General features: G+C 38.0%; 1 protein-coding gene and 2 non-coding genes across 3 annotated transcripts; all 3 read left to right on the plus strand.

The window, feature by feature from the left end:
* Window positions 1–897: 897 nt before the first annotated feature.
* On the plus strand, window positions 898–13,395 carry LOC127654376 (nucleolar protein 58-like). Its single transcript, XM_052141518.1, has 15 exons — window positions 898–1,032; window positions 1,461–1,537; window positions 2,587–2,639; window positions 4,037–4,161; window positions 4,476–4,612; window positions 4,843–4,907; window positions 4,998–5,132; window positions 6,480–6,625; window positions 6,780–6,906; window positions 7,257–7,555; window positions 7,823–7,884; window positions 11,828–11,976; window positions 12,079–12,188; window positions 12,492–12,578; window positions 12,665–13,395. The coding sequence occupies exons 1-15, from the start codon at window positions 988–990 to the stop codon at window positions 12,713–12,715; spliced, it is 1,668 nt and encodes a 555-aa protein (XP_051997478.1). The 5' UTR covers window positions 898–987; the 3' UTR covers window positions 12,716–13,395.
* Window positions 2,721–2,811, plus strand: LOC127654503 (small nucleolar RNA SNORD70). Its single transcript, XR_007971941.1, has one exon. It is a non-coding gene; the product is annotated as a small nucleolar RNA SNORD70 (small nucleolar RNA).
* On the plus strand, window positions 4,225–4,309 carry LOC127654504 (small nucleolar RNA SNORD11B). The gene has a single exon (XR_007971942.1). It is a non-coding gene; the product is annotated as a small nucleolar RNA SNORD11B (small nucleolar RNA).
* Window positions 13,396–14,877: the final 1,482 nt, after the last annotated feature.

A 14,877-nucleotide genomic window follows, 5' to 3' on the forward strand; every position in this document is an offset into this window, starting at 1 on the left:
AACCTTGTGTAAATTGTTAGCTTTACGCTAAGCTAAAATGCTATTTCTAGCATGTTTACATGCACATGTTACCAAGAATGATTATATTTTTTTATCAAGAAAATTCACATTGATCATAATTTATTTTTTCTAGTAAGACCTTTGATTTTAGAGCAAACATTTTATTCTTGATAATAATTTTTATATTGTTTTCCTGTAAAAATATCTAAAAATCCTTAAAACAAGATCAATTAGATTTATTTGTTTTAGAATCAACACTGCGTAAGATATTTGGGTTTTTCAGAGAATGTATTTTTAACGTGTATTTTGTCTTACTGTACTGCCAGAGTTTTTATAGCTAAAACAAGTGGAAAAAATCTTCCAGTCCTGAAGAAGTAATCCCAAGTATTTAGACTACGCTACTTACCTTGAGTAATCCAATGGAATATGTTACAAATTAAAATTTTCAGCACGTATTCTGTAGTGGAATACATTTCAAAAGAAACCCTCCCAACTCTGTAGATGTATTATAAGAACGGAGGTTGAAATAGAACAATTCCCCAAAAAATACATGTATGCCATTGGCATTAACGAAGTAATCGGGGGAAAAAAAAATTAACAAGACAAAAATGTCCCGGAGGACACACAAGGGTTAAAGACAGTGCAAAATAATAAACAGTATTAATCCACGTGTAAATTTCCTCGTGACTTTTTTCTGTGTTGGACTGTGAACATTCAGCATTGCCCACAGAAATCAATGCACAAAGTCAACATACACAGCTGTTAAAATGAATGTGAACGAGCTGGTGAAACGGTTATTAGATGCATTAACACTCCTCCAGACCGCATGTGAACTACTGCGCACACATGCGCAAAATACATTGATAGTACTGCGCAGGCGCAGACTGTCCATGTGCACCTCGTGGAGAGAAACTCCTGGTAGCGGAAAGCTCTCGTGCGGGGAGCTCAGTGTTAAACTTTATTTAGAGCTAAATAAACAATTTAAGCATGTTAGTGTTATTTGAAACCGCCGCCGGATATGCCATTTTCAAGGTAAGCATATTTATTATGTTGAAAAATGAACACCTAGACGCTCTTTGAAGTAAAATTAATAGATTTTGAACATGCTATTAGCTACCCGGCGCAGTTAGCAGTGATATCAGACCAAAGCCTTCGTTAAGTCGCACAAATTAAACGTTCTTAGTCTTTTCGTGAATGCGTGCGGCATCTCTTTGTACAACTACAGTTTTAGCGTGTTTAGTTTAGGTTGATATGACTTGTGAAAGTGTTCCCTGCGGGCCTGCTGTGCCACCACGTTGTGTCTTCTGAAGAGAGCTCTTCTCTGGCTGGTCATCACACTAGGACGACTTTCTTGTAGAAAAGTCGTGGAAAGTGCAGTTTAAATCTGGCTTATCACTACTGGAGAAAGAATCTCATCAACTGTGATTAAACCACCTAATCTTGTTTCTTTTGCTGTGCAGGTCCTGGATGAGCAGAAACTCCAGCAGGTGGACAGCCTGTGGAAAGAATTTGAGACACCAGAAAAGGCCAACAAAATGTTAGTAGTTTTTGTGTGTGTGTTTGTAAATAGTCTTGCATTAAGAGTTTATTATAAACTACTTTGTAAAGGAAAAGTTCACATTAAATGATAATCTGGTCACTTAACCTCATACCATCCCAGATGTGTATGACTTTGTTTCTTCTGCTGAACACACTAACATTTTTGAGTAATATCTCAGCTCTGTTGGTCCATACAATGCAAGTGAATGGTGACCAAAATTTTTAAGCTCCAAAAAGGACATCAAGGCAGTATGAATGTAATTATACATCTCAAGTGTTTAAATGAAGAGATTTAATACACTTGGGTGAGAACAGACCAAAAATAACCCCTGTTTCCCTATAAATCTTACGACAGCAGTCTCAATGGTGACTATGATTTCGAGCTTGATTACACTTCCTATAGCGCCATCTAGTGCCCTGCGCATGCATCTAACACTAGAAAATGTAATTGAACTTGAAATCATGATTGAGCCTTGAGACTGCAATGGCAAGATGTACAGTGAAAAAGGAGTTACATTTTGGTTTGTACTAGCCCAAAAACAATTGGATTTTTTCTGAAGACATGGATTTAACCACTGAAGTCGTATGGACTTTATGCTGCCTTTATGTGCTTTCTGGAGCTTCAAAGTTTTGTTCACTTTACTTGCATTGTATGGACCAACAGAGCTAAGATATTTTTCCACAAATTCTTTGTTTTTGTTTGCAGAGTATTAAAATCGTATACATCTGTGATGGGATGAGGGTGAATAAATGATGATAGAATTTCATATTAACGGTTTTCATGGTTATGGAAAACCTGGAAATAACAGATTTTAAAATAGGTAATGGAAATTAATATATAAAAAAGTTTTTGAAATGTATGTGGTGGGTACAACATTTTCTATGTTTGGATCAAATAAATGTAAACTTCAAAATGATGTCATAAAAATCCTTATCCAGTAATCATAACTAGAAATGTTGTGAAAATTCATTGGTTAAAAGGAGTGGAAACCCTTAACCCTTTTTTGTTTCGTTTTATTTTTAAAACTCTTTGTATGCTCCTTTCAGTGTCAAACTGAAGCACTTTGAGAAGTTCCAGGACACGACAGAAGCTCTTGCAGGTAATGCTGTCGTCATGATGAATTAATACCTGAATGCCATGATATGCATTAGTGATGGACTCAAAGCAGTTTAAGATTCATTCGGCTGTGTGTCTATGATGTATCTGTGTGTCTGACTCAAACATGAGGTCACCCAACAATAATTCGTCACTACCACTGAGACCACAGCCATTCAGATTATTGTGGATTTGATTCTGCCTAGTGGTTGATCGATATATCGCAGAGGCTAATCAAATGGCAGATATTCACATACATTTTCCCATTTGGACGGTTTAAGGCCACGAGAGCGCAGAGAATCACCTGCTTGTGCATAAAGAGCCATCTGAGACAGTTAAATGACCTATCACAGACCTATCACAGTTAAATGTGATAGCTAATGTGCACATGCTGTCCATGGTTACTTGACTACTGCAAGCACTACTATTTCCCTCTACCTAATATATTAAACATTTATTTATGTGCAATTAAATGACTAAAATTGGATGACCAAACGGAAATCAGAAGAAACTGCTGTCTACCATTTAAAACACAATCTTATTTTTATTAAATTTTTTTATTCCTTTTTACAAAATAACATTTTTGTGTGAAATCCAGTAAATATAGTGCTAATAAGTGTTTATAATTCTTTTTAGCAATTAGATGTGCTTGTTGTTTACTGTATTAAATTGTGATATATCAGCATTATATCAGCCACCCTGCTATCTGGATATTGGCCATAAAATAAAACCATAATCGATTGACCACCGATATTGTGAAAATATAAGACTCTTTAAGGACTAGCTCATACAAAAATTTCTTCTGCAGAACACAAATTCTTTTGAATTTAGAAGAATATGTCAGCTCTGTAGGTCCATACAATGCAAGTGAATGATGGCCAGAAATATAAAGCTCAAATGCAGAAAGGTTCTGTAAAAAGACTCCAGTGGTTTAATCCATAATCTTCTTTTTCACTGTACATCTTGCCCTTGTAATCTCTATGCAGTAGGCAGATCATAATTAAGCTCGATTACGCTTTCTAGTGCTTGACGCATGTGCATAGCACTAGATGGCGCTAGAAGTATAATCAAGCTTGAAATCAAGATGTACAGTGGAATTGTTTTGCTCTGTTATCAAAACCATTTGGATCATTTCAGGATTACTTTTATGTTGCCTTTGTGCTTTTTGGAGCTTCAACGGTTTTGGTCACCATTCACTTGCATTGAACGGACCTATAGAGCTGCGAAATCTTTCTAAAAATGTGTTCTGTTGAAAGTAAGTCATACAAATCTGGGGTGGCATGAGGGTGAGTAAATTATTAATTTGAATTTTTGGATGAAATATTGCTTTAACAACAAGAATATAAACCTTTTGTAAATTAGTCTAAGCTCAATCTCATTATCTTGTCATGTCTATGCCAGCGGCCACAGCGATGGTGGAGGGGAAAATAGGCAAGAGTCTGAAGAAGGTCCTCAAGAAGGTTGTAGCAAAAGAGGCTCACGAGCAGCTGGCCATCACTGATGTTAAACTAGGAGGCGTCATCAAGGTAAATGGCAGGCCAGTGCAATTGCAGATCTGTAATTTTACTGATGTGTGCGTGGTGAAATGGTACAAGCTATGATGATGATGACCTTTGCGTCACATTGCTGAAAAATCATGTGGCCCTTTAAGTCACTACCTCATCTGAGCTTGTGTTTAGGACAGCTGGAACAACCATTGGGGTTAGTGGTAGCTTTATGTTTAAGCATCAGGGCTGGTAATGCAAAGATAGCAGGTTAAAAATCAGAAAGGAGTTAATAATAGGCTGTTTCTTTAAAGCTTTTTTTTTGGCTGAGACTTGCTCTCTGTCGCCCCCTGCAGGATAAGCTGAACCTGAGCTGTGTGCACAGCCCTGCTGTGGCTGAACTCATGAGAGGCATCAGGAATCAAATGGAGGGACTCATCACAGGTCTGCAGGCCAGAGAGATTAGCGCCATGTCTCTTGGTTTGGCACACAGGTTAGTTTTTGGTTATAAAAAATTATGTTATAGTCCCCGAAATAAAAATTTTTCCACCCCAGTGACTATTCTTTGCTCCTGTCAATGATTATCTCCTGCTGACTGATTTCTCTGAGGATTCTAATCAGCATTCGTCACTACCACTGAGACAACCTGAGCAGAAAGTGCAGTGATTTCTACATGCTTACATTTGTTTCGCGACTGACTGATTTTCTTTGATCTGTCCTCAGTCTTTCACGCTACAAGCTGAAGTTCAGCCCAGACAAGGTGGACACCATGATTGTTCAAGCTATTTGTAAGGAATGCTTTTATTACACTTGTATGTGCTGCTATACTTGCATCCAGAAAAAGGCTTAACTGTCATCCTGTTTACTTATTTGTCCAGCTCTCCTGGATGACCTGGATAAGGAGCTCAATAACTACATCATGCGCTGCAGGGAATGGTATGGCTGGCACTTCCCAGAGCTTGGCAAGATCGTCACAGATAACCTGGCATACTGCAAGAGTGTCCGAAAGATCGGTTAGTGGAAGCACGTGTGTGCATTACATGGGGATATCTAGAAACGCATCAGGAACCTTGTGGATGGCAACATGTGTCTTTTTCAAGTCAAAGTTTTTATTTCCCTTAGGGTCAGTGAGGGTTAGGCGTGTAACGGTTCAAATTTATCACTGTTTTAGGGTCAGAATACCAAAAAATTTATTGTTCAGAATAAAAATATTACTGCCAAATTCAATTTAAGAATACTCTATTTGGTAACAAACACTTCAACAGGTTTGCCCTTACTAAAATCACCATGATTTTACTACAGTAACCATAGTTTAACCATGGTATTTGTTAGGGATGCACCGGTACCTGGATCAGTATCGGAGCCGAAGTTTTTAAACGGATCAGGTATCGGTCCGACGAACCCGCTCTAAATCTGATACTGTGTGTTAGTCATGTTCATTACTGTCAAGCTCAAAAAATGACATAAAAGAACTATAAATACACGATTTTATTCAAAGCCACTTGAAGATGTGCGATAGCTCTGTGTATCACAAATGTTTGTGTTTAATAAGTAAATGTATAAAATGCACACACAGCACCAGCACGTGATTGAATGGTGCTGCTCTGTTTACACACATACAGGCTGTTTTTAGCCTTCACAACGGTGCGCAATATTTGAGCGCTACTCGCAAACATTACCAAATTAGTTCCACACAATAATGTAAAGATATTCTAAACTGATTATGCAAAAAAAATCTCACTGGTATCCTTTCGGCCAATACTGAGATTTTCGAAATCAGAATGGAAGTGAAAAATGATATCGGTTCTCCCTAGTATTTGTAGTAAAATCATAGTAACCAAAAAATGTAAATGGGTACTGTCATGGTTACAATACTATAGTAAAATCATGGTTACTATATGGAAACTATTACTGTTGTAAAACCATGTTTAATTGTATCAACTGATTTCTGCCATGAAAACCACGGTGACTGCAGTCATAGTTATTACAGTCATGGTTACTATAATATTACAATAGTAATACCATGGTTAACTAAAAAAAAAAAATTACTTAATCAACATTTTAACTTGATACCTGCATTATTATGCTCCATGCATCAACAAAGTGCATTTCAGACTCAACAGATGGTCAACATTCATGCGTCACTATAGAAGTTATAACTTTGCTGTTAAAATCGATACGAGAAGGGATGTTGTGATGCGACTCGAGTACTTTAATCATATGCGGAAATCCCACATCTACAACAACAGAGCAGGGCAACACGACTTTGGCAATGAACACCCCAAGTGCTTTAGATAAGTCAGTCTTACAACTTCAGATTAAATATGATGGCTAAACTTTTCCTTGTCTCAAATGTGTAGGTGTTCGCACAAATGTGGTCTCAACTGACTTGTCTGAGATTCTTCCAGAGGAGATTGAGGCAGAGGTAAAACTGGCTGCAGAGATCTCCATGGGAACAGAGGTGTCTGAGGAAGACATCACCAACATCATGCACCTGTGTGACCAGGTGTGTTGAATGAGAGAAAACAATACTTGTACACTGTGCTCATGAGCAAAAAATAGATGGCGAAGCACTTTGTTTTTATTATTGATTAGGTATGTTATTTTTAATGTTGACTGTAGAGTATTGATGCAGTTTGTTTGGGGGTTTTTCCCTCTAGGTGATAGAAATCTCACAGTATCGTACCCAGCTGTACGATTACCTGAAGAACCGTATGATGGCTATCGCACCCAACCTTACAGTCATGGTGGGAGAACTGGTAGGAGCCCGTCTCATATCTCATGCAGGTGAGCACTAATTGGCCAGGAATGTGATGATGCTTTAATGCAACCAATCAGCAGTTTGGTTGATTACTACTTGCATTGCACAACTGAAACTGTAATCAGTTATGTAATCTTTTAGAGTAAATTTTAGGCAATTTAATTTGATTACTTGGTGCATGTTTTGATGATTCATCCACTTTTAAGGGAAAGTACCCATTTACAATCCTTCTATTAAATGAGTAAACATGAAATCAAAACAACAATTTGCTATCCGTCTGTCCCTGAGTTAGTGCTGATGTTTAACCATTAAGTCTGATTTTATTTTACATAAAACAATGAACTCAAAGATAATTTTTTTGTGTGCAACTCATCAGGATCCCTGTTGAACTTGGCAAAGCACCCTGCATCCACTGTACAGATTCTAGGGGCGGAGAAAGCACTCTTCCGCGCACTGAAAACTCGACGTGATACGCCCAAATACGGTCTCATCTACCACGCTTCCCTGGTGGGGCAGACCACAGCCAAGAACAAGGGCAAGATCTCTAGAATGCTGGCTGCTAAAACAGCCCTGGCCATCCGTTATGACGCCCTAGGTGAAGATACAAATGCAGAGATGGGTGTGGAAAACAGAGCCAAGCTGGAAGCCCGATTACGCTACATGGAGGAGAAAGGGGTGAGTTGCAGCTGATAGATGCCCAAAAGATCCCAAAGTTTAATTCATCCATGATCAAGCGGTGATGATGACGACTTCATGTCACAGTCCTGAAAATCCCCTGTGGGTCTTTAAGTCACTACCTCATCTGAGCTTTGTTTTGTTTGCTGTTTATGTGCAAATGTTTTATACAGTCGTTCATTCATGGGAAAGCTACGTTTTATCATGCAAACAGTGGCACACTATTTGATCTTAATGGGTCTAGTGTTTGTGTTTTTGCTGTCTCAGATCAGACGCATCAGTGGGTCAGGCAAAGCTCTGGCAAAGGCCGATAAATATCAACACAAGAGGTAAGCATCATCTTACATCCACGTCCTTTTTGGCATACTTTACAATGGTGTTATTGTCTTGGTCCTAATACAGTCTTAATACAGTGAGATTCTTCTGATCTATAAAATTAGAAAAGATTGCATAGGCCTTTTGTGATCATTACAGGTTGGCCATTTATGATAATTTGATTAAACCCAATTGAGCACTTAACTCGCAATCCTTGTGCACTTTTAAGCATTCCAAGCATGTATTGGCATCCAAATAAGGTCGCTCCAATATCAACATTTTGGCTTCGGTACGATACCAGCCCTGGTACCTCGGTATTGATACTATAATCAACAAATAAAAAGCCTCGGATTTTTGATGAAATTACAAGGAATATGACTTGATTAAAAGAACTGCATAAAGTCTCACAGATACAAATTATTCATTTTCCATTTAAAAAATGTCTGGATTCTATATTAAATGTGAGTGACTGGTGGTGGCGTAGTGGGCTAAAGCACATAACTATTAATCAGAATGTCGCTGGTTCGATCCCCACTAGGGTTGTGCCGATGGACGATATCATCGTCCATCGTGATGGCTGACCAACATCACGATGTAGAGCCACCATCGGGATGCCACGCCCCCTTTTGCGAGTCTTGCTAGTGTGACTCACTAATCCTAGTCTCTTCTATAGTTAACCTAAAAACTTTGCAGGGATTGCTCTGTAAATTAAATTGAGAATATAACTAATGCATATTTGCTATTTTAAATACTGTAGTATATGCCAGAGACGTGACGTGTTAGTCTGTGAAAATACCGTGTCAGGCAGGCTACACAAATATTGATCTTGACATTGTTAGCTTCTTGTCTTTTTTTTTACATGTCTTACACTGTACATTTAGATAAAAATATTTTATGTTGTAGGCTACAAGAAAATAGCCTTTATTAATTAATTATTAGTAGTTGTAGTGTCTCAGAAAATCTTGCTCATTGTCACATAACTCTTGTATACACTGAAGCGGCAGTTTAAGATAAACCCAGACCAGCGAACGTCAAATAACTTTTGTCTGGTTAATACTTTTAAAGAAAAATTTCCTTGGCCATAAATCCATAATGTCAAATCAAATGAAAGAAACAAGGTGAATATGAATAACACACATTTATTAAAACATAGAAGAACAACAAATAAAGAACAAGAAAACGGGAACAACACTCAGACCGAAACTCGGCATTAACATTTCACTTATAATTAGCAGCACAACTAACTTCAGCACAGGCTACAAAATAAATTATGTTATTGAAATATTGCAAAGTGGTCATATGAACTACACAAATGAACGTTTAAAAATAATATGCAAAATCGAATAGCTCACAGAACGGATGGCGAAAAATGCGGAAAGAAGTCTAATATCTTTCACCATAGACCATGTTTAAATTTCGATGTTTCTGGCCAGAAATACCAACATATTCACTTTATCTGGTTTTAATAAGCTGCGGATTGGAGTAACTACACTACCCGCTGTGCTGAAGACCCGCTCTGATGGAGTACTGGTAGCACATATGCACAGATATTTCCGTGCTAAACTTGCCATGAACGGAAACATTTTGTCGTTTGTTTTCCACCAAGTCAGCGGGTCCTCTTCCCCAACAATGGCCATTTCCTGCAGGTACATGGTCATGTCTGCCTCGACCTTTTGCTCATCAGTGAGTAAAATAACGAAATTATAGTTTTTAAGTGGAAAATAGTAATTATGTAAAGAGATATATTAAAATAAAAAGTGCACAACTCTTAAGTGAAAGCTAAAAAAAAAAATGCTTCACATGTCGTGCAACCATTAGTTGGGTTAGTAAAATAACAAAATTATAATTTTTCATATAATTTTTGAAAATTATATGAAATTATATAATCCCCCGCCCCACTCCACCGACGATATCATCGTCCATCGCAATGTTTTACTGTCAACATCGTCAACTGCCAATTTAGGGGACATCGCCCAACCCTAATCCCCACAGTCACCACCATTGTGTCCTTGAGCAAGGCACTTAACTCCAGGTTGCCTCCGCGAATCTGTTGCCTCCACGTCTGAGACCGTCAATCCATGCATATTATCACGTGGCTTGTTGAGCGCATTACCGCGGAGACGTAGCGTGTGTGGAGGCTTCACGCTATTCTCTGCAGCATCCACGCACAACTCGTCACGCTCCCCACCTTGAGTGAGAACCACATTATAGCGACCATGAGGAGGTTACCCCATATGACTCTACCCTCCCTAGCAACCGGGCCAGTTTGGTTGCTTAGGAGGCCTGGCTGGAGTCACTCAGCAAACCCTGGGATTCAAACTTAAGACTCTAGTGGTGGTAGTCAGCATCAATACTTGCTGAGCTACCCAGGCCCTCCCTGATCAAATGGTGTTTAATCAAATTGATAGACAGTTTTAATAAAATAAAAATATTTATTTATTTTACCAAAAATTGTTTAAAATGCTGCACAATAGGGCTGAAACGATTAGACGTTATAGGCAACGTCAACAATAAAATAAATTGTCGACTAGTCGTTTGATCTCATTTAACGGAACATGAGATCACATTAAACTGTAATGATGACTCGTGATTTTGGGGGGGTCATATGACATAACAGAGTGGCACCTCTTGTTCATTCTGTAGCATGAAGCGCATGTGACTGTATAATATTTAATTAAATTACATCCTTCTGCTTTTTAATGGTCACACTTGGCCATATCTGGAAGATTTTTTTTTTTATTTCAAATTGTCATTGATTTAATCTTAAAACTGGCACATCTCATATCATTTTGCTAATGACGGCATACTGCAATATGGCACTAAAATTAGATATCATAGCGTTTAAAATTTTGGCATCATGATACTTCGTTAGTACCAGTATACCGCACAACCCTACATCCAAATATGAGTGTTTTAAGCGAATATTAATTGCACAAAAAACCTTTTTGACCATTTCCGATATGCAATTTGCATATCATACATTGTAATTGTAACATGCTCCAGGTTTGCTTTTTCACATTAGTGAAAAATTTTTGGCCATTAGAGGTTACAATCTTGAGGGGAATTACAGTATTTCTCTAGATTTGGCATTAGTATGTCAAAATAACCGAAAATACGAAATAATAATTCTTTAACCTCATGAGACCCCCTCGTGACCGCTGTATGCATTTTCCATTTCACTTTTTGATTTGTAACTTGTAGCACCTAGGACTACATTGTGAAATATTAAGTTATACCAAACTATAGAGAGTCAGATTAAAATTAAGTGAATGATGTTGAAAGTTATTCAATAATAATTGAACATGTTTTTTTTTTTCTTTTGAGGGAATAAGGTCCCAATTTCCACACGTGTGTACTTCATCTTTATCAGTGCACTGAAACGCGGAAAATGATTTTTTAAAAAGCGGCATATCAAACAAAACTATAGATACTATTTACAACCAAACAGGTTTTAATCAAAAACGTTAAGGTTTCTTACCAGAGGCACTTTTGTTGGCGCTGCACCCGTAGGAGCGCTTAACAGCGTGACGTTGATTTCTGTGATTTCACGTGACACAGTGCGCCACAAGTTTAACCCTTAAATGACTGTAGAGTCAAGTGTACAGTATTCAGTCAGTTTAATTGATTTAAATTATTCGTTGCGTATAGCAAAGCCAAAATACAACGTCCACATATGTAGATGCAGGGTCACACAAGGTTATTACTAAAATAGAACATTAAGGCCTGTGTGTGAATCACAACTAAAGTGGACCAAATTAGAAATGTAAAGAGTAAATATTTAGAAAATGATGCTTGTCATTTTACTCTGTAATTGCTATCCGTCCCTGATTACTCTGTAATCTGTAATTTACATGAAAGTAATAAATCGTTAATCACAATTTATTTCAATGGCAATTGTCAGCCAGTTTAATTGCGACACCCCTTAACTTATATTCGTTTTTTTTCACTTCCTGACAGTGATGTAAAAATATATGACCCATCTGGTGACTCCACACTCCCCACTGTCTCAAAAAAGAGGAAGATAGAAGAAGTAGAGGAGGGTGATGAAGAAGAGAAGCCCGTGGAGGTGAAAGCCAAGAAAGTAAAGAAAGAAATCCCCACAGAAGGTAGGGTTCATACACTGCAACACAACGGTTCTGCAGACACTTGTTAGATGTGCAGTTAAGTTACGTTAACAACAATGACCATTTAATGAATATGAATCACAGGTGACGTAGAAGCCCCTGCAGAAACAGAAACACCAAAGAAGAAGAAGAAAAAGAAGAGAGTAGAGGAACCCAAGCAAGAGGAGGAGACGGCTGTCAGTCCAGCAGAGGAGGTTCGAGAGAAATCCTGCTCCACAATGTCATTAATATGCAGCGTTCGATCGTTTTCAATATACCAGAGCTTGTCTAGGGACTAGATTTTACTTCCTATTGGCATAAATTAGAAAAGGGCATTTTGTGTAACCTTGTAGTCTAGTACTGTAACAGATAATTGATTAAATGTAATCGATTACAAAAAAATCTATGTGTTTAGCTAGTTTATAACTCGTGCACACGGAATGAAATGCAGACCTACATGGAAGGGTTGAGAGCACTGTTATAATGGAATATGGTGTATTGATTGTTTTCTTTTATAGATTACAGAAAAGAAAAAGAAGAAAAAAGAAAAGAAACGAGCAGCTGAGGAAGAGCTGAAGGAAGAGGCAGAGGTGGCGACAGAAGAGGTGAGGGTCAACATGTCAAATACATATGTGTTTCTTTTTACATATCATTGTTCTGGAAGTTCTCAAATAATTGCTTTCATTTATAGACGACAGAAAAGAAGAAGAAAAAGAAGAAAAGGGTTAAAGAAGAGGACTAATAAAAAGAACAGGACTTTGTTCTATGAACTTGTATATAAAATTACATTTTATAGTGTTATTGGACCATTATAGTGATGTCACATCCCCCTTTTGTGTGTCTGGCCCAGTTCGCTGATCTTTTCTTTTTTTTTTTATATAAAGCATTTTTAATTATTGGACCCATTTTCTCTGCATATAGCTTGCAAGTGAAACAAAAATGTCATGCTTTTCTTTGTATTGAGTTGTAAGATATCATGCTGTTCAGTTTGTCTTTTAAAAAAAAAAAAATTTTTAAACAAATGTTTTTAGTTTTTTTTATTGAAATTGGGTCACATTTTAAAAATACATGTTTTTAGGGAGCGAGTTTTGTAATGTAAGAATGGGTCATTTGTGTCTGAGGATTATTAAATACTGTACGTTTCTATATCTTGCATGTGGTCTCCTTGACTGATTGTTGGGTTGACTGTTTACATAAGAACATTCTGATATCAGAATTTGGTCCTATTCTGATTATGTAACCATGTGTGTAAATGATAACCAGATGAGCACTGTGACATGGACTTTGAGGTCATAGCTCAGTAAATATTTGGTTTTCTCAATCCAATTAAGACAGCTGGCATATTCCCATATTAATCAGAATTTGGGACATTCAATAAAATTGATTTGTACTTTACCAAGACACTTGTCATTGAACTACAGCCAAAGAGCTTCTCGTCAAACACTGTAATGCTGCAGTTGACCAGTTTTAATTAAAAATACCTTCGGTTATGAATCCAATGGGTGTCATTACAATTTATCTAAATCCCAAAGAGGAAGTAAGATTTTGCTTACAAATTTAACACGAGATGAAACTCCGGACCATATGGATATCTAGCCCGATCTCAGGAAATGAAGTACTTTTTGTTTTATTTGTGTGCTTTTACATTCCTCTCTGGTTCCTCCTCTTTCCATGTTCCAGTAAATTCGGGCCAAGTTGAAAATCTTGGCAAAAACATTGCATAAATTTAGAAGCCATCAGCGTGTACTAGGTCTAATGAGCAGGAGATAGAGCAGCTATTTTGATATCTCTAACATGAGGAAGTGTCAGAATTGAGATCCATTGGTCCTCTGAGCCAAGAGATGGTAAATCACAGCGTCTTAGGAAAAAGCAGGCAACTGTGCTTTTTTCTTTTTTAATATATATATACTTTAGTCTAAACATGTAATTCACCCAATTTTATGTTGTGAGAATTATTAGCTATGCAAGGAACTATTTTCCAACACTCATTAGTTTAGCATTCAAATGTATGTAGATTTAAACCTATAATGTCTGTACTAAAAATTCTTAAAGGAACGTTCCGGGTTCTATACAAGTTGAGCTCATTTGACAGCATTTGTGCATAATGTTGATTTACCACAAAATGTACTTTTGACTAGTCCCTCTTCTTTTTTTAATTTGATCCCCTTTTCTCCCAATTTGGAATTCCCAAATTCCACTACTTAATAGGTCCTTGTGGTGGCACGGTTACTCACCTCAATCTGGGTGGCAGAGGACAAGTCAGTTGCCTCCACTTCTGAGACAGTCAATCCGCGCATCTTATCACGTGGCTCGCTGTGCATGACACCACGGAGACTCCCAGCATGTGGAGGCTCATGCTACTCCCCACAATCCACGTGCAACTTTCCACATGCTCCATTGTGACCATGTTACCCCATGTGACTACCCTTTCTAGCAACCGGGCCAATTTGGTTGCTTAGGAGACCTGGCTGGAGTCACACGGGGTAACATCCTCATGGTCGCTATAATGTGGTTCGCTCTCATTGGGGCACGTGGTGAGTTGAGTGTGGATGGCATGAAGCCTCCACTCGTGCTTTGTCTCCATGGCAACGCACTCAAGACACATAAGTTGCACGGTTTGACGGTCTCAGATGCGGAGGCAGCTGAGATTCGTCCTCTGCCACCAAGATTGAGGCAACCACAAGGACTTAAAAGCACATCGGGAATTGGGAATGCCAAATTGGGAGATCATTTTTAAGGGTGGAGATGAGTTTGGACATATTGAATTTCTTCGATTAACTCCGTGTTCTCAATAGGCCACAACTATCTTCACCTCCACGTTACAAATCACCTTAAATGGTGAGAACATGTTGTTTTGGTGGCATGCATGCAAACATTTGCCCCTCATTCTCTGTCTCCATAACC

Source organism: Xyrauchen texanus, chromosome 13, assembly GCF_025860055.1.
Source record: "Xyrauchen texanus isolate HMW12.3.18 chromosome 13, RBS_HiC_50CHRs, whole genome shotgun sequence".
NCBI lineage: Eukaryota > Metazoa > Chordata > Actinopteri > Cypriniformes > Catostomidae > Xyrauchen > Xyrauchen texanus.